A 23,963-nucleotide genomic window follows, 5' to 3' on the forward strand; every position below is an offset into this window, starting at 1 on the left:
AGCCTATACCTAGGGATTCACCTGTATGTGAGGGCTACCATGCTGCTTATCCTCTGAGAAAGCAGAGTTGCTTATCTGTAACAGGTGTTCTCTTGAGGACAGCAGGATGTTAGTCCTCAGGAAACCTGCCTGTCCGCCACCCCTTGGAGATGGATTTCCACTATGTGAGTTCGGTTTTTTTTTTGTTTTTTTTTTTTATTTTATCCTTGAATTCTTTATTATAAGACTGAAGGGGACCCCACGTGGATGCATGGTATAATGCATGTTAGGCATGCTCAGTGAGGCTCAGTCAAAGTTGTAGAAACTTTGACATAAGTTTTCCGTGTCTGGCTCCATCCGATAATGTCACCCGTGTGTGAGGAATACCATCCTGTTGTCCTCTGAGAACACCTGTGCAGGTAATCAACTGCTGTTTCTTGTTCAGAAATTTAAACAATGTGGCCCCCTTTTGAGTTGAGTTTAGTTTTCGGAGAGCATTCACATGGTGCACCTGCCATATATGAGAGATTTTCTAGGATGGCTGAGTGTTGCTGTCATTGTGGTAGTGCAGAGTGCTAAACGGGCAGCAGTGTGCTGTTGGATTTTTATATGCAGCGGGCAGCTGTTTTATGTTCCATTCCAGCCTGCTTCACCGTAAAATGTGCCTCTGCACTGCTGAAATGTTTCTGGGCCAACCTCGAGAACAGTTCTCCTTAGCAAGGGGATATATCTAGATTTCCTCAGTATATGGTCCTTAAACATGGTTTCCTAGCGTGTAGCAGATGGACTCAGGACCAATGGGTATAGTGTACTCCTGATAGCGGTTGGAGACGGATCAGATTTCAATCTGACGTCAGCCCTAGTACATATACCCCTGCAGGAAGTGCAGCTCTTCAGTATTTTCCGTCTCCATAGCAGTTAGGGACTCTATGCATGCTCGCACAGCGTTAGAGTATTTTTATCAAAGAAAACCAAAATAAGAAATCTTACCTCTACAGACGAGCCCCGCTCTCCTGCGGTGACACCCATTGGGTCCCTCCCCCAGTTGAGAATTCCCGAGGTGATTTCCGCGATCCCTCGGAGGAAAGCCTCGGTCCAGCGGCCGACCCTCTGTGGGGACCTAGACCCCGACATCGGGTGAGGCTGAGAGGCAGCGGGTGCAACTTCGAGTGTGGCGGTGAAGGTATTTTCCCTCTCCCTCCGCAGCTGGAGACCGCCCGGAACGAGACTGGGAAGTGCTGAGACAAGGTAAGGTAGAAATCTATTTAAAAGTCTCCGGTCTCCGAAGCTCAAGGAATCACACAGGTTGCCAGCCAGGACCAGTGCCACTGGGTTGATCTGTCCTAGCAGGGCTAGACCCTGGTCAGATCTGAGAGCCCTCCCACATGGAGACCCTCCAAGGAGGTTGCCATATTGTCCGTGTGATTGCCGACACCATTTTGATCTGTTCGCCACCCTGTCCGCCGTTCCGATCCGTGCGCACAAGCGACGCGTATACCCACATGCTTACTGTGCCGGACGCACAACAGCGCACACATCTCCCTGAGCGTGCACCAAACCTACGTGCACAACTTCGATGCACCGGAGCGCACAACTATATTTTATGTGCACAAGCCATGGCACGACTGGAAAAGAAACTCAAGGCTCGGGGCCTTTGCCCAGCATGCCACAGAGCTGCACAGAATGAGGAGGCCACGGCCCTGTGTATACAGTGCGAAGAGGCCCTAGGGGATCCAACTCACAGCCCTCCCCAGCCGGTACCAGGTTCCAATCTCTCGAACAATACGCCGGACCTAGCATTGCACAGCGGGGCCCCCCCCCCCCCCTCAAACGGGCTCTCCAGGGACATGGCGCCCCTTAGACTAGACCCAGCATCTATCTCCTGGGTGGAATTCTTCAAAGGTCTGCATACCTTCGTCCACATGCAGCCGGGGCCTCCTATAATACGGCCACAAGCTCCACCAGAGGACCTCAACATCCTGGGACCCTCTATGCCCAGGGAAGTGATCCCACCTTCGGGGACACGGACAATTCGGATGAGGATTCAGAACCCCTGGAGGAAGGGGAACTCTCTCCGGGGACAGAGCCCCACCGAACCATGAGATGCTTCTTCACCAAGGGTGAGCTTCCAGACCTGGTCACACACAGTTTAAAAGAGCTTGCTATCCCAGGCGCAAGTGCCTCAGGGGAACCTAAGATGAACCCCCTACTAGAGGGACTCCGTCAGACCTCCCGTCACTTCCCACTATTACAAGCCGTCCAGCAATTAATTGACCTGGAATGGGATGCCCCGGAAACTATGTTCAAAGGGGGGCGGACCCAGCCGCCAAAGATCTCTGGACCCAGCCGCCAAAGATCTCCTGGCATGTCCGAAAGTGGATGCCCTCGTCTGCGTGGTTTCGAAGCACACTACTATCCCGGTGGAAGGAGGAGCAGCACTCAAGGATGCTTAAGACAGATGTCTGGAATCTATCCTCAAACAGTCCTTTGACGTCTCCGCTATGTCTTTACAGATCGCGGCCTGCTGTGCCGTGGTGACACGCACCTGTTTATCACAGACCAGGAACAACACTCCTGGGGAGGCCCTGGAACCAGCAGTATCATTCCTTGCGGACGCCGCTTCTGATCCGGTGCGCACCGCAGCTAGAGGAGTGTCATCCGCCGTGGCAGCCAGAAGACCACTCTGGCTCCGAAATTGGTCGGCCGATGCATCCTCCAAAATGAGACTTACAAGGATGCCTTTCAAGGGAACACTCCTGTTCAGAAGCGAACTAGAGAAACTAGCCAACAAATGGGGCGAGTCCCCACTGCCGTGGCTATGGAGGACAGGAATAAGAGAAACCAGCGATCCTTCCCCTGAACCTCCAGGGGCGGAGGATCACAGCTCTTCAACTCATATAGAAGCACATATTAAGCGGCTCGCCCCGCAAGCCGAAGCCAGTCCTTTCGGAACAAGCACAACAAAAGGGGAGCCAACTCGGGCCCAGGCCCCAGCCGTACCCCACAATGAAAATCAGCCGACCCATCCAAAGGAAGAAGCCATAGGGGGCAGACTTGCCCTATTCTGCCAAAGATGGGTCGAGAACTTCGGGCAAGTGGGTCCTATCCATCATTCGAGAGGGATATTACCTGGATTTCCACTACCTCCCTTCAGACAAGTTTGTGGAATCCCCCTGTCATGACCCTTCCAAAAGAATGGCAGTGGAAGCTACACTAACCAGATTACTAGCCTTAGAGGCTATAACACTGGTGCCTCCACGACAAATAAATACTGGACATTATTCCATCTATTTTATCGTTCCCAAGAAAGAAGGAACGTTCAGGCCCATCCTGGATCTCAAGGCGGTCAACAGTCACCTGAAGATTCCTCGCTTCCACATGGAAACCCTATGCTTGATAATAAGGGCAATACAACCGGGAGAGTTCCTTACATCCCTGAATCTGTCGGAAGCCTACCTACACATTTCGATCCTTCAAGAGCATCAGTGTTTTCTACGCTTCTCGATCCTGGACCGTCACTACCAGTTCCAGGCACTACCATTTGGGTTAGCCACTGCACCCCGGACGTTCACCAAGATCATAGTGGTGGTGGCAGCAACACTGAGGAAGGAAGGAATCTGCATTCACCCTTATTTAGACAATTGGCTGATCAGGGTGAAATCCCCAGAGGAAAGCCACCAGGCAACCAACAGAGTCAAAACTCTACTGGAGAGCCTTAGGTGGGTGGTCAACACAAACAAGAGAATGCCTGCAGCCCTCCCAGTCACTAGAATACTTGGGAGACCAGTTCGACACCGACAAGGAGATCAAAACTGATGACCCAGTTACGAATCCTGTTGAGCGAACTTTGCCCCACAGCATGGGACTACTTACAAGTCCTCGGCCTCATGGCATCCACACTGGAAGTAGTGCCATGGGCACGAGCTCACCTGAGAACCTACAACGCTCACTACTATCACGATGGAATCCATGTCCCAGAACTACACCATACGTCTTCAGCTCCTGGACAGAGTTCGGGCCCAACTACGATGGTGGCTACAAGAAGGCCATCTGAGCCAGGGAACGAGACTATCTTCACCAGCCTGGATCCTGCTCACCACAGATGCCAGCCTACGAGGATGGGGCGCACACTGCCAGGAGCTAACTGCCCAAGGGCAATGGAACAAAGAAGAGTCGGGATGGAACATCAATCGCCTAGAAGCCCGGGCAGTCAGACTAGCCTGCCTACAGTTTGGTCACAGACTCCGAGACAAAGCAGTCAGAGTAATGTTGAACAATGCCACAACAGTGGCCTACATCAACTGTCAGGGAGGAACCAGAAGCCAGCAGGTCTCTTTGGAAATAGACTTCCTAATATCATGGGCGGATGCGAATCTTCAAGATATCTCGGCCGTCTACATCGCCGGGAAAGACAGCGTTGCTGCGGATTACCTCAGCAGAGAAAGTCTAGATCCAGGAGAATGGAGACTGTCGACCACAGCATTCCAATTGATAGTAAACCGTTGGGGAACACCAACCATGGACCTCCTGGCAAACCGGTCCAACGCCCAAGTGCCCAGTTTCTTCAGCCGCAGGCGGGAACCCCAGTCCCAGGGAATCGATACCCTGGTACAGACCTGGCCACAGGAGACTCTGTTATACGTCTTTCCGCCGTGGCCCCTATTGGATGCAATCATCCACAAGATAGAACACCACAGGGGACCAGAACTTCTAGTGGCCCCAGACTGGGCAAGAAGACTGTGGTACGCAGACATGCGAAGACTGCTGACAGGGAGCCCCCTGCCGCTACCTCCACACAAGACCTCCATCAGGGACCGATCCTCCATGAGGATCCAGCTCAATTCTCTCTTACAGTCTGGCCATTGAGAGGACTCGCCTGAGGAAATGCGGATACTCGGGGGTAGTAATTGACTTCCTACTCCGAGCACGCAAGTTCTCCACATCCCTAACATATATAAGGATTTGGAGAGTATTCGAAGCCTGGTGGGAAGACCGCAACATCATACCACGCTCAGTCAAAATTCCTGAGATTTTGGAATTCCTGCAGAACGGCCTACAGAAGGGATTGTCTCTCAACTCCAAGGTACAGGTGGCCAAATTGTCATGCTACGGAACCAAGAGTGAGAGCGGTAGCATAGCCTCTCACCCGGATGTCTCCCGCTTTCTGAAAGGAGTCAAGCAAATCTGGCCACCCCTAAAGTGGCCGGTGCCTCTTTGGAACCTCAACCTGGTCCTAGATTTCCTAGCAGGAACCTCCTTCAGACCTCTCCGTGGCCTGTCTCTCCGACTATTAACATTGAAGACAGCCTTCCTGCTGGCAGTCTGTTCGGCCCGTCTTATATCCGAGCTACAAGCACTGTCCTGCGGGAGCCGTTCCTCAGACTCATGCCGGGAACCATCCAGTTACGCACAGTTCCGTCGTTCCTCCCCTAAGTGGTGTCTCACTTCCATCTCAACCAAACCATCTCGCTACCATCGCCAGATGAACATAAGAAATCGGAAGAGGCTCAAAGTCTACACCATCTCAACGTCGGCAGACTCCTAGTCCAATACCTGGAAAGGTCGGAATCCGTACGAAAGACTGACCATCTGTTCGTCCTTCACAGTGGGAAGAAGCAAGGGGAAGCGGCCTCGCGAGCAACCATAGCCCGCTGGATCACAGAAGTCATCAAGGCAGCCTACGTAGAAGCAGGCAAGCCACCGCCTTTACAAGTCAAGGCCCATTCTACTAGAGTCCAGGCAGTGTCCTGGGCGGAAACCAAGATGCTGTCACCTGTCTAGATCTGCAGGGTGGCGACAAGGTCCTCCATCCACACCTTCTCCAGGTTTTACCGCCTGGATGTTCAGGCTCGGGTGGACACAGAATTTGCAAGGGCAGTACTAAGTGGGTCTCGGTTAGCCTCCCACCCGGTTCGTGAGTAGCTTTTATACATCCCATTGGTCCTGAGTCCATCTGCTACATGCTAGGAAATGGAGAAATTATTTACCTGATAATTTTGTTTTCCTTAGTGTAGACAGATGGACTCAGCATCCCACCCACGGCTGCCGTTACTCATGGAATTCTCGGGTGACTTTTCTGAGAGCGAGTGATTCACGGGTAAGCCATGCTTTCCTTCAGCTAGGACACCCATCCTACCGGGTGTCGACATTTCTCAGTTGAGGGCACTGGCAGTCTCCAGCTATAGCCAATTCAACAGGTTCAAATTAATTAAGTTAACCAAGTTATAAAGTTAATCAAGTTATTCAAATTATTCAGTCATACATTATATCCACAATGCTTTTCGAGGAGAATACTGAAGAGCTGCACTTCCTACAGGAATATATGTACTAGGGCTGACGTCAGATTGATATCTGATCCGTCTCCAACTGCTATCAGGAGTACACTATATACCCATTGGTCCTAAGTCCATCTGTCTACACTAAGGAAAACGAAATTATCAAGTAAGTAATTTCTCCAATGGTTTGTTTCATGGAGCTGAAGATGCCCGTTATCCCCTGCTGCTGTATTTAATATGTGCATGTTATGGCAGGAAGGGACTTGAGAAGACTCTGTGTAGAGCAGTGAGTCTGTCCCCCTGGATTGAGAGAGACTCAGGTGAAGACTAAACTGAAATGCTAACGTAGCCTGCAACAAGAACTTGAAATTTCCATTAGGAGCTTTAAAGGGTGTGTGCTTAAGGTGCCCAAGCCTCTGAGCTGGCACCTGTTGAACAGCCAAGGGCAGGGCATGTTTGCAGAGCTGGGACTGAACTATCTTATGGCATTTTGGTGTGATCTTGCTACAGCAACTCCTCTCTGGCTTACCAGTGTGGCAAAAATTCCCTGGCCAGCGATGACCACAAAAATAATTTCCTACTGTGTAGACGGATGGACTCAGGACCAGTGGGTTATGCTGCCCTGCCAGAATTCTCCATCTCCAGCAGATTTTGGACATGCATCTCCCTACTGGGGATTGCTTCATTTTAAAAAAGGAGAAATGAGGAAAATAAATTTGCCCTGCTCTCTTGCAGTAATACCAAACGGTCCCTCCCTCAGTTGAAAATTCCTGAGTTGATTTCCGTGGTCCCTCAGATGTGTGCCTTGGTCCAGGAGCTGGTTTGCTGGCGTGAACTTAGCTGATTGTTCAGCTTAAAGGTAGCGGGTGCAGGAAACAGAGCATGGTGGTAACAGCAGATGCCCTCTCTCCCCGCAGCCAGAGACCGTCTCTGTACTCAGTCGGTAAGGGCTGAACTCAGGTAAATTTAAAAAAAAAAAAGCAGAGATAGTGTAGAAAAGTTTTGCAGGACTTCCTCCTGTCTCCATACTCGGTGCACCGTTCCGACATTCATTCCCGCTCCTGTGGGGGTTAAGGGAACTGGGTAGCCTGGCGGGTTGAGCAGCTCTGGTGGCTAGGCCCCACTGTTAGGTTTTTTCCCCCTGCACGCTGCATGGAGTGCCACGGCGGCGTTTTTGCATGCTTTTGTGCATGTGTGACTGCACAGATCATCGGTGAATACAGTGCGTCTGGCTCTGCGTACGAGTTGTGCGCTCAGTTTTGGGCATGACGCTTTTGTGCACATTTTTTAAGTGTATCAGTGCATGTTTTTTTGCGGCGCATAAAATTTGTGTGCTTAACATTTGTCGGCGCGAGCCGGCTGGATGCTCATTCCCCGTCGACTGTGAATTAATGGCGCCGGCAAACAAGAAACTTTGGTGCCTTTCTTTCTGTGTTGCCTGTCATATTCAGGTATTTCAGCCAAGAGTGTCCTCTAACATGTCGATGCTGCTTAGAGGCTCAGGGAGAATTATCTTCCTCTGATTTTACTAAGTCTGGTTCTTCCCAGCCTGTTGATGGTCTGGCTAAGGATTTGTCTGTTGTACTGCTAGACCTGGGAACTTCATTGACTGGTTCCTCTGCAGATGATGGCAGCTCAGTGGGCCCTGCTCCGGTACCTTCTGGGTTTGTTCTGGATCCTTATGCTTTTTCTTGGGTAGAGTTGGGTTTTTTGGTTTGTTTTTTTTTTAAAGGATTGCAATCCTTTCTGCAGGCACAGTACTCTGCTTCAACCAATCCTGTTAGGTCGGATCTTCAGCCAGTGGCCCCTTCCTCTTCCAGTCCTATGTTTATGTACCAAAACACGCCTCAGTTGGCTGCGGTTATTCCTGACGGGAACCTCGGATGGCACTGATGATGAGGCAGATCCTCACTCCCTTTAAGATGGGGAGATTCCTTTAGGACTGGAGCTGCATCGGACCATGTTGTGGTTCTTTCATAAAGAGGAACTGCTGACTCTGTTTTCCCAGACCTTGAAGATGCTGGGTATACCTGGAGCAGATTCCATGTCTGACCCAAAGAAGAATCCCATTTTGGTTTCTTTGCATAAAGCTTCTTGTTTTTTCCCTGTTATGGACGCCATTCAAGAATTTATCTGGAATGGACACTCTGCAGGCAAATTTTAAAAGGGGTCGGACATTGGACGGCCTGGACCCAGCAGTGAGAGAGTATTTACATTTTCCGAAAGTAGATGTGCTTGTATGTGCAGTCTCTAAGCGTATGACTATTCCTGTGGAGGGAGGAGTGGCCTTGAAGGATTGAGGCCATCCTTAAGCAAGCCTTTGAGGCAGTGGCGATGACTTTGCTGATTGCTTTCTGTTGCGACCTGGTGGCTCATTCTTGTCTGCTTCTCAGGTGGTTGATTCTGAAGTGAGTTCCAGAGCAGTTCTGAAGCCAGCCGCTGCCTTTTTAGCTGAGTCGGGCTGCAATTTGGTCCGTACATCGGCTAGAAGAGTAGCTTCGGTGATAGCCAGGCATCAACTATGGCTGCAGAATTGGTTGGCCGACTCTACCTTCAAAGCTAATCTTACGAAAATGCCTTTTAAGGGCTTTTTCTTGTTTGGGAGCAAGTTGGAGAAATTGGCCAGTAAGTGGGGCAAGTCTCTGGTTCCTCGCTTGCTAGAGGATAAGAAGCAGTTGCAGTGCCCCTTTGGCATGAGGGGCCGTCTCCGGGTTCCAAGCAGTTTCGTCCCTACAGGGGGTTGACCTTTCAGAGGCCTTTTGGTAGGTCTCCAGTCCTTTCATCCCAGACAGCCCAAACGAGGAGCAGGCTCAGGTATCGGCTCCTCCTGAGCCTTGCAATGAAGGTTTGCCGACCCACCCTCAGGATTAGGAGATAGGGGCCTGCCACTTTCTCTTTTATTGGAGGTGGGTTGAGATCACATCAGATCAGTGTATCCTGGAGGAGATACGAGAAATATGTGCTGGAATTTCGCAGTATTCTTGGGACGTCTTCATGGTGTCTCCTTGCCGCTCCTCGCAGAAGTGGAATTATGCTATTAAAGCTCCTCAAGCTAAAGGCTGTGGTTCCAGTGCCTACGTCTCAAGAAAATACGGGGCAAAATTCCATTTATTTTGTTGTGCCCAAGAAGGAGGGCTCCTTTCGTCCCATCCTTGATCTCAAGGGAGTCAACCGTCATTTGCGGGCAACTCATTTTTGTATGGAAACCTTGCGCTCCGTGATAATGGCCATGCAGTCGGGGGAATTTCTGACCTCCCTGGATCTGTCTGAGGCCTACCTGCATATTCCCATCTGATTGGGGCACCAATGCTTGCTGCGTTGGGGTGCCATTATCAGTCTTGGGTGCCACCGCCTCCTGAACATTTCCAAGTTTATATAGAAAAATAGATATGACGGCAGAAAAGGACCAAATGGTCCATCCAGTCTGCCCAGCAAGCTCATGGCAGCATCTGCCATGCCATACAATTTTCCCTATTCCTAACAGCCTCCGAGACCATCAAGCCAAAGGCCTTATTGGTTGCTGTTTGAGTCCAATTCCCATCCCCTCTTGCCATTGAAGCAGAGAGAATGATGGTGTTGCATCAATAGTATGAAGGCTTATTGGTTAAGAGTAGTAACCGCCACACCAACAAGTTACCCTCTTTTCTTCATTTCCATCCTCTAACCTTTAGGGATCCACAGTGTTTATCCCATTCCCCTTTGAAATCTTTCGCTGATTTAGGCTTCACCTCCTCCTCTGGAAGGGCATTCCAGGCATCCACCACCCTCTCTGTGAGGAAATATTTCCTGAAATTGTTTCTGAGTTGGCCTCCCTGGAGTTTAATTACATGTCCCCTAGTTCTACTGATTTCTTTTCAATGGAAAAGGTTTGTCAATTGTGCATCATTTAAACTTTTCAGGTATCTAAAGGTCTGTATCATATCCCTCCCCCTCCCCCCACCTCTCTTCCAGGGTATACATATTTAAGATCTTCAATCTCTCCTCAGTCAATTGATGGAGACCTCCCACCATTTTTGTTGCCCTTCTCTGGACTGCCTCCATCCTGTCTCTGTCCTTTTTGAGATACAGTCTCCAGAACTGAACACAATGTTCAGGTGTGGTAGTAGCAGCAGAGTTGAGGAAAGATGGAATCCTAGTACACCCAAATTTGGACGACTGGCTGGTTCGAGCCAAGTCTCTGGAAGAGAGCTGCCTAATGTCCCGCATAGTGATCTTCTTGTTGCAGGAGCTTGGTTGGGTGGTGAACCTGGCCAAAAGCAGTCTACAGCCATCTCAGTCATTGGAGTTTCTGGGTGTTCGGTTGAACACGAGGCAGGCCAAAGTTTTCCTGCCAGAACCTCAGATTCAGAAGATGATGTCACAAGTGCATCTTTTGGTGATCACTATATGCCCGACAGTGTGGTCCTATCTCCAGGTGTTTGGTTTGATAGCAGCGACCCTGGAATTGGTGCCATGGACAAGGGCACATGTGCATCCTCTTCAGCACCCCCTGCTGTCTTTTTGGAACCTGTATCTCAGGACTATTCGGTTCGACTCCACTTGCCGATGGAAATCTGCTCTCACCTCCATTGGTGGTTGCAGAGGATCATCTGAGAAAGGGTGTTTCCTTGACCTCACCGGACTGGTTGATACTCACGACAGAGGCGAGTCTCCAAGGTTGGGGAGCTCACTGTCAGGAGCTTACGGCGCACGGACGCTGAAATTCCGAAGAGTCCCTCTAGAGCAACACTGGAATCCTGGGCGGTCCAGTTGGCATGCTTGAAGTTCAGCAGCAGACTGCAAGGTCAAGCGGTCTAAGTGATGTCGAACAATGCAACGATGGTGGTTTACATCAATTGACAGGGACGAAGCAAATGTTGCAGGAAATAGAATGGGCTGAAGGACATTTACAAGTGATCTTGGCCTCTCACATTGCAGGAAAATACAATTTAAGGGCAAACTTACTCAGCAGGGAGAATCTGGATCCAGGAGAATGGGTGTTGTTGGATGAGGCTTTTCAGTAGATAGTGGATTGCTGGGGCCTTCCATTCTTGGACCTGTTGGTGACTTCTCACAGTTTAAAGGTTCCTCGATTCTTCAGTCGCAGGAGAGATCCATGGTCCCTGGCTATCGATGCTCTCATGCAGGTCTGGCCAGAAAACCATGGTATGCAGATCTGCGAAGACTCCTGGTGGAGACCCCCTTCAGCTTCCACCGCACACAAATCTATTGCAGCAGGGACCTGTTCTTCACAAAGATCTGACTGTTTTGTCTTACGGTTTGGCCCTTGAGTGGACTCTCTTGTTGAGGCATAGATATTCTACTGGGCTGATTGCCAGCTTGCTCCCCACTCAAATGTTCTCCACTTCCTTAGCCTATGTGTGGGTTTGGAGAGTATATGAGGCCTGGTGTGAAGATTGAGGGGTTCTTCCTTATTCAGTTAAGATCCTGCTCATTTTGGCATTTTTGCGGGATGGTTTAATAAAGGCTTGCCCCTTAATTCCTTGAAGGTACAGGTTGCGGCTCTTGCCTGTTTCAGGGGCCAGGTGAATGGTGAGTCCTTATCATCCTATCCTGATGTGGCCCATTTCTTGAAGGGATTGAAGTATCTTCGGCCTCCCTTGAAGGGTACTGGTTCCATTGTGGTCTTAACCTGGTGTTGGATTTCCTGGCGGGTCCTATGTTTTGACCACTGCATGGCCTTTACTTGCGTTTATTAACCTTGAAAACAGTGTTCCTGGTGGTGATATGTTCTGTGCATCAGGTTTCTCAGCTGCAGGCCTGGTATTGCAGGGAGCTGTTCCTTTGAGTGACTCCAGGGGCGATACAGCTGCATACTGTTCCCTCCTTCTTGCCTAAGGTGGTCTCGGATTTTCACTTAAATCAGTCTGTTTCCTTGCTGCCCTTGGATAAGGACAGAGATGCGGAAGAATATCGCCTCTTGGATCCCTTGGATGTCAAGAGACATGTCGTGTAGTATCATGGAAGTTTCTAGGCTTTCCGAAACGTATCTCCTGTTTGTCCATGGTGGAAAGAAGTAGGGCAAATCAGCTTCACGGTCTACAATAGCTCGCTGGGTTAAGGAGGTAGTCACAGGCCACGTTCGTGGATGTTGATAAGCTGTTGCCTGCTTAGGTTAGGGCTCAGGCAGCATCATGGGCAGCGGTTAGGTTGTCCCCTATCAACATTTGCCGAGCTGCGGTGTTCTCTTTACATACTTTGTCCAGGTTTTTTCATCTGTATATGCAGATCTGGGAGGACGCAGCCTTTGCCCGTGCGATGTTGACTGGACCACAGGCAGCCTCTCACCCTATTCGGGAGTACCTTTGGCACATCCCACTGGTCCTGAGTCCATCGGTCTACACGCTAGGAAAGGAGAAAATTATTACTTACCTGATAATTTTGTTTTCCTTAGTGTAGCTTCCTGCCCTCGGTTGCCGAATGATTGTGTCCATGGTCCTCCTGTGGGACTAAGTGTTCCAGGGGATTACTGGTAAGCATTCATTCAGTCCCTAAATTGGGGTACAATCTTTCATTGCTTGAGTTCCATGTTTATTGGTTGAGTACAGTAATGGGTGACTGTTTTTAATAGAGTATTTTGCTAGTCTATCCACAGTTCTTTTGAAGAGATTACTGGCAGGCTGGGGTCACTGCAGGTACTGTGACATCAGCTTGTCATCTCCATCTGCTGGCAGGGGAGCATAACCCACTGGTCCTGAGTCCATCTGTCTACACTAAGGAAAACAAAATTATCAGGTAGGTAGTAATTTCTCCTTTGGCTACCAGTTTTCATTAACAGAATTTCAAAGAGCTTTTCCCTAGTTTCAGCCACAATCAAACCCCAAAGACTGCAGAGTGGTTGACTTTAGCAGTTGTCAAGTGATTAGTTTTATTGTTCAGGTTAAATAATTGACATTTATTTTCACAACAGAGTGAATTATCTTCCTCCCTCCTGCCCTAGCTGGATTAATGTGAATTTATTCTCTGTTGCAGTTTTCGACAGCAGTCTTTGTAGGCTTGTATCTCTTTGAAAGGTTTCCTGGAGTCATGATAGGCGTGGGTCTGTTCACAAATCTGGTATATTTTGGATTGCTTCAGACCTTCCCTTTCATCATGTTGACTTCGCCAAACTTCATATTATCTTGCGGTAAGTTTTTAAAGAGAACGAACAAACCCAAATTCCCTTGTTTTTGTTACAAGCTTGAATTGTTGCTTCCAGTGCCATGGGACATGGCAGTATAAAAGCACCAAGGGCCAGGGGAGAGCACTGACAGGAACTAGTAACACATTGTTCCTGATTAATCTTTGCCCAATCCATTTACGCACTGATCCTTATTAAGCGTTGCCTCTTTTTTGAGCATTGGCCCCCCCCCCCCAGCACTGCTATTATTCAGACAGCAGTAAGAAGAATGCGTGGTAGTGCCATTACAAGAGGAGAGATGGGAAACCTGGAGATCCAAGCTCAAAGCTCACATGCCATGGCTCCCTGCGTGTTGCTGCCTTTCCTGGCTTGTGCATTACTCCCCTGCGTCCTCCCCCCTCTCTCCGGGCTTCTGATTAAATTTGGTATGCTGAAGAAAGAAAGAACTATGCATAATAATACAAGAAAGGGCTTATGAATGTGTACATTTTAAGAAAATTACATTTTCATGCTCTAACTGGGAGCAGAGAGCTGGAAAATCTCCGTACATAGATTTAAACATAGGTGTGAGCTCCTTTCCGCCTCCCTGCTCTCTGATTCTTTATCATTCCCTGTGTTGGGGTATGAACTAATCGTAGTCTTGATTCTGTTCCGGAGGTGACCTCTTACCCCCCCAACTTCTATGTGGAAAACTTAATGATACAGGGATGATTAGAAAGCAGATACACCGTTTGCCCAGTTCTCATTCACGTTGTAGAGAATAACCCTCAGGAGGAAAATCATTTTGAAGGGCTGTCCACAGTTCTTTTGAAGAGATTACTGGCAGGCTGGGGTCACTGCAGGTACTGTGACATCAGCTTGTTGTCTCCATCTGCTGGCAGGGGAGCATAAATATATTGTTTAATGGCGACAAATCTTCCTCTACAGTAAATTACAAATTGCTTTTTAGTACTTTTACAAAACACTAAAGGATGTTTTCGGCTAGATTTAAGGAACAAACAAGCTTGCTGCCAGGAGGCAGATTAAATTACACACATTGAGTTTTAAATCAAATCACCTTGGTACATGTCTTATATAAAATAATTAAAAACTTAGGAAGGAGGTGGATCGTTAATGATTAAAAGTGGTACATTACATGAGGTCATGACGTTGGAAAACATATGAACTTTCCACCCTCTTCTTTAAAAACTTTTCTCTTTAAAAATTCTTTTGTTTCAAAAAAAAGTTTCACCTTTGGAATATGTCCTTTGTTGTTTTGTAAAAGTACTAAAATGCGATTCGTAATTTAGAGTAGAGGAAGATTTGTCGCCATTAAACAATATATTTAAAACACAATAAGTAATAGGTTTAAAAGGGGATATTTTTTGAGTAGGGTATTAGAAATTGTCAAAGCATTGTTGCTTTTTTGCAGTTTTTTTGCCTGCACACGTTTTCGTCTGAAATTTTTTTCCCTTCCATAAGCTGCAGGAAATTAAATCCTTGGGTAAAAGATGTGGTGTTCTAAAACTGCAAGCGTCGACTTGTAGGCCTTTTGCCCCTTTTTTTTATTCTTCATCATTATATGAAGTCAGTCTTGTTTTTCATTGTTGGCAGTTCTCAATATGAAGAACCTATTTTTTTTTATTCCTCTCCCCGTTTCTTAAACTGCCATACAGCATTGCGGTATAGGAATAAATTGGTGTAAAATTGGAGTGAACTGGGGTCGTAGGGAGAGAGGGATGGGGCAGGAGTGAACCAGGGGTGAGTGAGTGGTTCATGGGGAGGGGGGGGGGAGAGGGAGCAAACCACAGTTTGTGATGGGGAGGAAGCCAGGATGACTTAGGGGATTGGGTGGGAGGGGAGAAAGTGAAAGAGGGAGAGTGAGGGATGAAAGGGGCTTTGGAAGAGGAAACGAGGAAAAGAGGATGGAGGTGTAATGCAGGGGTTGTGCCTTCCTTCTCTACACCCATCCCTAGTCCTCTTTCTCTTCCTCATCCCATCCTCTTCATCCACCCCAATACTCCATGCTTCCTACCTTCCCATCCCTGATCCATCCCACTCCTGACCCCTCTTCTCTACCCTGCCAATTCCCTTTCTTTATCCTCCCTGAATCCCATCCTCTCCTCTTTCTCCTTCTGCCCTCCTCCATCCCTTTTCTCTCTACCTCTCCTGCCAGAGATTCATTCTTCATTTCCCTCTTCTGTGATCTCCTCTTTCTATTCCCAGATATCTTATCCTGCTTCCTTCCCAGCCCCAATGACTAAAATCCCTTTTTCCTCTAATAAAGAACTAAATAAATTAACTAGACATGGAAATCGCACAAAACAACTTTATAAAAAAGTTTTCAGAATATATTTAAATTCCAGATATATGCAAAATCATGCGCATTTGCCACACAATTGCTGCAGCATTTTGAAAAAGCTGCCAAGGAATTTGCCCGCGCTTGTCGCAGAATCTTGGAAACTCTGCCACAGGAATCGTGGCTCTGTTTTGTAATTGGGATGTGCTCCCGTAGTACAGTAGAAAAGTGATTTAAAGTGCATCTCAGTGTTTTGCATTTACACTTCCCGGTTCCTTTTCTTTTACAGCGCTGGTGGTAGTGAATCATTACTTAGCGTTCCAGTACTTTGCAGAGGAGTATTACCCGTTTTCAGAGGTAAGAAACCAATATGTTGGCCATTTTCTTAGAGATGGAGTTGGTGTTCCTTGTATGGCTTTCCAGGAGAACAGCTGCCAGCTGGGTCCGAAATCATGTGGTTTGTGGAGGGCGGCGGCAGCAGCAGAAGGATACACTCCAATGAAAAGTCTTTTTTTTTTTTTTTTTCCCAAGGCTTTTGTAACCTTTTTCCCTCCAGCTGCCTTGAAATGTAACTAATAAATCCCCTTGGGTCTCCATTGCAAGCCCATTGCAGTAGCAATGTTGCAGTTCACTTTTTTTCTTTCTGATTTTTAATGCACATCTGCAGCCAATTTACAGCTCAAAGGAGCAGCCCAGATAAAAAGGCAGGAAAGAGAGGAAAGTCCTGCTTGCTGTTTTCACAGCTCCGGTGATTATGTTCTCAGTGGTTTAGCACTAATCCTGGAAGCCCTGAATGTAGCTGTGCGAGGGTTGGCATGGTTTGTAATTACGGATGCCCAAGGTACACATCCTGGTATAACTCTTCTACAACGTAGAAAACTTGGAGGCCAGCCACAATTTTTGGGAGCCAGGAGCTCATTTTTTTCCTTTCATAATTGACCTTTTTATATTTTGTGTTTTCTTTGGTCTCTAGACGTTTTGTTTCTCTACTTTTTGTTTTCGTTTTCTGCTTTTTTTTTGCTTTTCCTCAGTTTTTAGTGGTGGGGGGAAGGAGATAAGTTAGTTTTTTGTGTGTGGGCTTTTTTTTTCTTGCTCCTTGTTTTTAATTCCCTATTCCCAGCTGGCCTCATCTCCAAACTCCATGGCAACTTCTCCCCACCTCAAACTGGTGTCAATTCCTTCTTTCCATGACCTGGAGGCTGGAGCTGTGCCGGCTGCTAGAAATGAAACTGCCGTGATACTAAGCATTGGTTTGGGGTTTTTTGGGGGGGTTTTTTGCCCCTATCTGTCCTTGCAGCCTGCCTCCCACAAATTGCATCAAGTTTCTGAGCAGTGCCTTTGTACTGCAATTGCTAATCTGCCCGGCGGCAGCTTGGATCACTGTATGCAGTGAACCTGGGCTTAGATGAGTATGTATATTTTCGTCATATTGTTTCTATTTTAGGAGCCAGTCATCATTTAAGGCACTTTATCATGCTAGCTTATAAAGCTTTGCATGAGCTTTGTGACCAGGATTACATTGGAAATGTGACATGAAACTGTTTTATATCTTTGCTGTGGATCGTCATCGTGCAGGTCTCTTGCACATTTCTTGGTACTGTACAGCCTAGCACCTCTGGTCATTCTGTGCTGGCCTGGCTGCTTGTTGACTCTAGGGGGAACTCTTGTATTGGCTAACTTGCTGTGTCTTTTTAAAATCTTGTTGCATCTCTCACCGCTGGTTTTTCCTCCTCTCCATTCATCCCACAAGTGATCATTTTTATGTTCCGCATACTTTCAACTACAACTAGCAGCATTGCTGATGTGTACAGTTTAAAGTCCAGCATATTAAAAGAAACTTTGCACACAGTCTACTGCTATGAAAGCCAGGGTGATTCAGTAATATAGTTACGGTATCTATCAACCGACGGCTGAGAAATACAGAGCAGACATCTCGGTGTCATGACACAGCTATAGGGGAGTCACTTATCCCAGCCCTGCAGATTTGGGGTGGGGGAGGAGTTGCTCAGAGTCTGCAGACCTTAAAGATTGGAGGAACAATCTGCCAATTTAAATAACTGAAATATCATGTGATGCCAGGTGTGATGATGTTAGGTCGGTCTCCTGGGGATAACCAGCGGTTAGACTGGAAGATTAGAGCTAGATTTAATCTTTGCCACCCCCAGGTGAATTATTGCCTTATGTCTTGTCAGATGATTTGGCAGTGGAAGCATAGTCACTGGTAGGTGTTGAACTGCAATAGTTTGGATGGATTCCAGTGCAGAGGTGCGGAGCCCTGTTCCTCGAAGGTCGCGCATAGATCTGGTTTTCAGGGTATCCACAATGAATACTCATCAGACATCCTTGCATACTCTTTGGTCTGAAAGCCAGGTTCGTTTGCATAGCTGTGTGGTATTTAGGAAACCAGGTGCATTTCTATCGCTCAGACTAGGGTTATGTATTTCTGTTCTGAGGAATGTTGGTAGCTAGAGCTGAGGATCAGGATCAGCCCGATAGCTCGGTGTCAGTGCTGTCGCGTGGCACACTCGGATTCAGTTCCCAGACCTGTATTCTGTCCCTTGGGCAGGTTGGCACTGGGGATGCCGTGCAAACGGAAACCCTTAGCACAACAGCGACACCTATGGGTGGGATTTCAGGATACGTGTAATCTGTGGCTTACTACCAAGGACTTGCAACTGCAATAACTGGATAATAAAGAGGATGGAAGTAGGGAATGAAATGTAGAAGAAACGCAGGATTAAAGTGAAGGTTAATGGTTCCAAAGCCCCAGAAGGGACCAGACTGAGCTGGAAGTCCCAAAGAGGCAAGGAATTGAGGAACACTGACTAGGCTACATGAGGATAAACTTGCATAATTCCTGTTCTACCTGTTTGGTAGGAAGCTGATTAGATTAGTGTAGTACTTCTCAATCCAGTCCTCTGAACACACTCGGCCAGGAGGGTTTTCACGCTATGCACAATGAATATGCATGAAAGAGATCTGCATGCACTGCCTCCATCGTATGCAAATCTATCTCATGCGTATTCATTGTGGATGTCCTGAAAACCTGACTGGCTTGAGAATCCCTGAGTTAGTGCACTTTATAGCAAAATGACAAATGGGTAAAAAGGAACATGTGAAGTTTTGGAAAGATTGCAGTTCAATAAGGCACATAACAAGATTGTGCATGTACTTTTTCCACCAGTACAACCAAAGCCGATAGTCCTACACAAAGTACCCACATAGTTTGGGTCTGAAGATTGGGTTGTCATGTCATGATAAAAAGTGCACTCCTCAAATGAAGGCGTAAAGTCCGCATGCAGACGTGTTTTTCAAAGTGCATGCACACGTTTTCCAAGCACGCCTGCGTGAACATCTCTTTGTAATGCGGCTGAAAGCGGATTCAGCCATTCTCCCCACGCAGGGCCGGAGAGAGCAGGAATTAGGCCCCTATGTAAAGTTCTGAGGTGATACCTAATAAGAGTAATCGTTTTCTAAATTTCCCAGATTTTTATTTATTTAAGAAGGCTTTACGAGCTTTTTTGTTAGCAAATTCTTCAATCACAATTGAAAATGTTTTTATTTATACATGTTAGAAATAGATATATTTAGCTTTTTTTAACATTTTTGCCCAACAAAAGTAGGCCCCTTGAACATTGTAGGCCCTAGCCAAATGGCCATGCTGGCACCCCCTCTCTCCTGGAGTGTCCCCACGAAACCCTAGTTTCTACCCATGTAGATCCCAGCCGGCTGGACTTGAGGACATCTCCTTTTTATGGATCTGGCCAGATCTTGTACATGTTTTGTTGGTTCACTTTGCTATACACTTCAATAGTTTATGACAACACATTTGTGTGGCAGACAGTCAGAACTGAGTAGCAAATTTGTTTGAATGTATAATAAAAATTGATAAAGAATTAAATTGAAATATTTTTTTAAACCTTTGGTGTTTTTTTATTTCAATCTTTTTTTTCTATTACATCTGATTTTTTTTTTTTTTCCCCTTAAAACAAATCTTTTTCCTGGTCTTTGTTTCCCCTCATCTTTCTCCCATATGGTATTTCCTCTCTCCTTCCCCAAACCAACCTACTTTCTGTATTGGTTTCTCCCTCTTCAATTCACCATTGCTTTCTTTAACTTTTCTTCATCAGCCTTCGTAACTTCTCCCTGGTATTTTGTTCTCTCTCCACAGTTTCCATTTCTTCTTCCCTATGAGAAGAACATAAGAACAACCTTTTACTCCCTCCTCATCCTCTTTCTGTCTTTATCTGCCTCTTCTCATCCCATCTTTCCTTCCCTCTCTACTCTTTTGGTCTTTCCCACGCTCCCCCTTCGACCTGCACTTCAGCCTCTTCGCCAGCACCACCTACTGGCAGGAGGTCACATCTGCTTTGAAATGCGCTGATTGAAAGCAAATGCTTTCTTCCTGATTCAGATAAGAGGAAGAGCAAAAGTTTGCATTCCCTCTATTGCAAAGCAAACTCAGTAGTATCTCAAAAAAATGTTGGCTGTGATTTTTGCCGCGCAGTACTGGAAAATGTGTTCCCTGACTATAGAGGGCAAAGCCCAAGACCACATTACAGTCATTTCGCTTCCTCACCTATTTGGCTGAGGTCAAATTTAATGTCTGTGTCATGAGCTGAGACTGGTCCTCTTTTGGGCTGAAATTGAGAACTTGTATAAAATAGGGGTAGGGCCATCAAGTACCCTGCTACCCAACCCCATACTAGGGAAACAAAATTGTTTGGACCCTGGCCAGATCGGGAGGATTAAAAGCTTCCTGTCAACCAGTAATAGAAATAACAATACTAGGAAGGTAAGAGAGAATAGGGTAACTACAAGACAACGTACATAAGGAAATCTGTCACGCTGGTGAAAAGTCATGTGGGCATGTCTGACACACAGGAGCAGAGGGACTAGGATTGATTATGGTGCCAGTAAAAGAGGCCAGTAGATCTATTGGGGAGATGGAGAATGCATGAGGGAAAAAGAATAGGTGAGAAATACTTGTAGATTGTTGAACTGACTTTTTGGTCTTCATCTTGTATGTGTAGAATATCCTATAGGCTCCCTCTTTAGATGCTGATACAAACCACTATAGTTGTTTATGGTATTAAGAATGTCACTGTTCCCCAGAATTCAGAAAATAAAGGGACAAATGTCCCTCTTGTGTTGCTGTTCCTTTGGGATCAGGAGCCTTGCTCTTGTTTTTCTATGGGCCTGCATCACACTGGTGCTGAGTGTTAGGCCAACCTTTACATCACTGTGTTCTTAGTTAATTTTTCTTTGGTTTTTTTTTTTTTTCTTCTTCTGACAGGTGCTTGCATACTTCACATTTTGCCTGTGGCTTGTTCCCTTTGCTTTTTTTGTTTCACTCTCTGCTGGAGAGAATGTCCTCCCATCAACAGTGCAGCAAGGGGGTAAGTGTGTTTATTTTTTTTTATTATTATTTACCTCCTGTCTATTCAGAAAAGAGATGGATAGGTTAACTTGTGAAGAGGGGCGGTCTCAGCTGGGGATTCCTCGTCGTCGTAGAGAGAGAGAGAGAGGACACGCTGCACCCGTGCAAGGTGAGTGGAGCCGGTACTGCATCCTGCTTCAGTGAGAAGGACACGGGCTTGTCACCCAGGAACCACAACAGCATCTTGTGGGCTATCTTTTCACATTCAGCACTGTGTATGGGACAGGGCTTCTCTGCTGGGTGGCTGAGCTGCGGAGGGTTAGCCTTTGCAGGAAGCGTCCTCTCCGTATCATAAAGCACAAAACCAATTAAATTAGTTGCTTTTAAGTTAATGGTATTACTGGAGATTCAGATTGAGATTTTAATTGGTAGGTGCAAGTTGAGGAATTTGTTTCAGATGCTTTTGTGGGGGTTGGCACAGAAGTTAGATTATTTTAAAAGCTCTCTTCAGAGGGTGGTTTTGGCCTGTCGGCTTCCTCCTGCTGCTTTGGGCTTCTGTCTCAATTGGAGCAGCGACCAGGGAGAGGATTTTGGAGCCCCCCTCCTCCTTCCCACCCCCCAACCAGCCTAGCCACCATAGCGACAATCCTTGGCCAGATGCCAGAGACTGTTCTGCTTCCAGCAATCGCTAAACACGTGCTCTGAAACTGACCACTAGCGGCCGCCGTTGTGCAGTCACCAAGGCACTCTCTCTCTCTCTCTCTCTCTCTCTCTTTCCCCAGAACTGTGGAACCTGCTTCTACCTGTCTTCAGTTCCTCAGGTTTTTTTTCTGCTTTCCCATAGCTCATCCAAAGTCTGACTTGATGGCACTTCTCCTGTGAGCCATAAACACAACCATGTGGCTGTTAGTACTATCATAACAGGCGCAGGAGACCAGAGCATGGTTTTTAAGTATGTGTACAAGAGTTGCAAGTATGTCAACGCATCCTGCTATATTTTAGAAAATGTGGATGCCGGGAAAATATTATTTTAGTTATAGTTTATGCTTATTTGTTTTTCTTGCTGTAGTTTGTTTTGGTTTCTTATCTTTATTCAAGCTAGCAATAACTCGAACATGAATAAACCAAGTGAGGCCGAATCTGATAAATTCCTGCCACCGCTTTCTCACAAAACTAGCTATACAGGGGCATTTGGATCCTGATGGGAAATGTGTCCAAAGGTATTTTAGGTATAAGAAAAAAAAATTGTTCGGAATGCAGGTAGCAAACCCAGACGACCTCTTATATTACTACTGGAAAATAAGAAAACCAAGTTAGACACTGCACATGCAGTAACAAAAAAAACTTTCGTATTATCTATTTCAGCGGTGGCAGTCTCCAGTCCTTGAGAGCCACAAACAGGCCAGTTTTTAGGATATCCACAATGAATATGCATGAGATAGCTCTGCATGCACTGCCTCCATTAAATGCAAATCTATCTCATACATTTTCATTGTGGATATTCTGAAAACCCTGGCCTCTTTGTGGCTCTTGAGGACCGACCGGAGTTGGCCACCCCTGATCTGTTTGTCATATTAGTAGAATACTTAGCTTGTTTTCTCCTGGATTCAGGCCCATGTCACCCTTTAACTCTGGGCAGTTTATTTCCCCTGAGTGTGCTGCTGAGAAGTCGCCTGTGATCAGGTAAAAGTAAAATTGTTCCCGGTTACGTAATGGTGAATATTGATTGCGCCGTGGCAGCAGTATGAGAAGAAATGGCCTAATTCCCCTGAAACATTATTTAAATAATGTGTTCATTCTGAAACTGAAGCTGTGCCTTCTCCATGCCAAATGAACTGAATTTTTTTTGGGCATCTGTGTTAGCCCTCAATTGTTTTTCTGTTGTCTGGAATTAGGGGGTTTTGCTGCCCTGTGTTTTTAAAAGGGCAATTTTCAAAGTATTTGATGCAAGTAGAAAGCTCTGCCCATATTAGTCAGCCGCCTGGAAATTGCCCTCCTTCAGTGCACTTAAACGTTGTTCATGCATCGTGAGACAAACTTTCAGCTGCATTGAGAGGAAGCATTTCCAGGGGCTTTTGTAGGTTGCATTTTCAACTTTTTTTTTTTTTTTTGCATGGAATTTTCCAGCAAAATTCTACCTGAAGGAAAAGGTGCAGGTGCTTTGTACCCACAGCGGTTTTCAAAAGGAGAGTGCATGCATATGTATTCCCTCTGTAAATTAGGGCAAAACCCTTGGGTAAAATGTTCTAGAGGATATTTTCTAACCTGCTAATTGTGGATTTTTTCTTTTCCTCCACAATTCTACCATGACGGCCTAGACCATGGGATGTGTCCTCAAGAGGGCCGGTGGTACTCAGGCAGAGGGGCTCATTGCATGATATGTAGCTGTGTCTGCCACTTTTGCTTCAATTAGATCTTCTCCAGCTACAAACTTTACTTCAGCTTGCTTAATTAATAGCATGGACTCAGATGTTCCCCCTTGGTAGCCTAGACCATAGGTTCCCTGTACATACCAGGATCATTCCAGACGGTGGGTTATGTTCCATGTCCAGCAGGTGGGGTCAGAACACAAAATTCCCAGGGGAGGAACCATATAACCACGCCTCCCCTGTAACAGCTCTCAGTAACGTTCTGACTCCAGCAGATGTGAGCAGGGGACTTGTGGTCCCCAGCTTGTTAGCTTATGGCTACCTCCTCAGGGGGATCAAGTTTAAAAAAAAAAAAAAATAGAAACTTTTAAATTTACAGTTTAGGTCACTTTGCTAAGGCTCCTCTTACAGCAGGGGGAGAGCTCTCTGCTGGTGCTGGCTCATCGCTCTCTAGCCTGGTGACTTGCTGACAGGCTGTGGCCTGTTTTCTTTCTTTCTTTTCTCATTTTCCTCACTGAGGGCTCAGTTGGGGTAAGTGTACATTTTGTTTCATCTTCTTTTT

At 46.7% G+C, this 23,963-nt stretch overlaps 1 protein-coding gene across 1 annotated transcript in view; it reads left to right on the plus strand.

Moving 5' to 3' along the window:
* TEX261 (testis expressed 261) overlaps window positions 1-23,963 on the plus strand; it is a 41,354-nt gene that overhangs the window by 12,174 nt on the left and 5,217 nt on the right. The window contains exons 3-5 of the mRNA XM_029594257.1: window positions 13,227-13,380; window positions 15,942-16,009; window positions 20,949-21,051. Coding sequence (XP_029450117.1) covers window positions 13,227-13,380; window positions 15,942-16,009; window positions 20,949-21,051 — 325 coding nt within the window. The remainder of the gene's footprint in view (window positions 1-13,226; window positions 13,381-15,941; window positions 16,010-20,948; window positions 21,052-23,963) is intronic.

The sequence above is a fragment of the Rhinatrema bivittatum genome, chromosome 1 (assembly GCF_901001135.1).
Source record: "Rhinatrema bivittatum chromosome 1, aRhiBiv1.1, whole genome shotgun sequence".
In the NCBI taxonomy this organism is placed as follows: Eukaryota; Metazoa; Chordata; class Amphibia; order Gymnophiona; family Rhinatrematidae; genus Rhinatrema; species Rhinatrema bivittatum.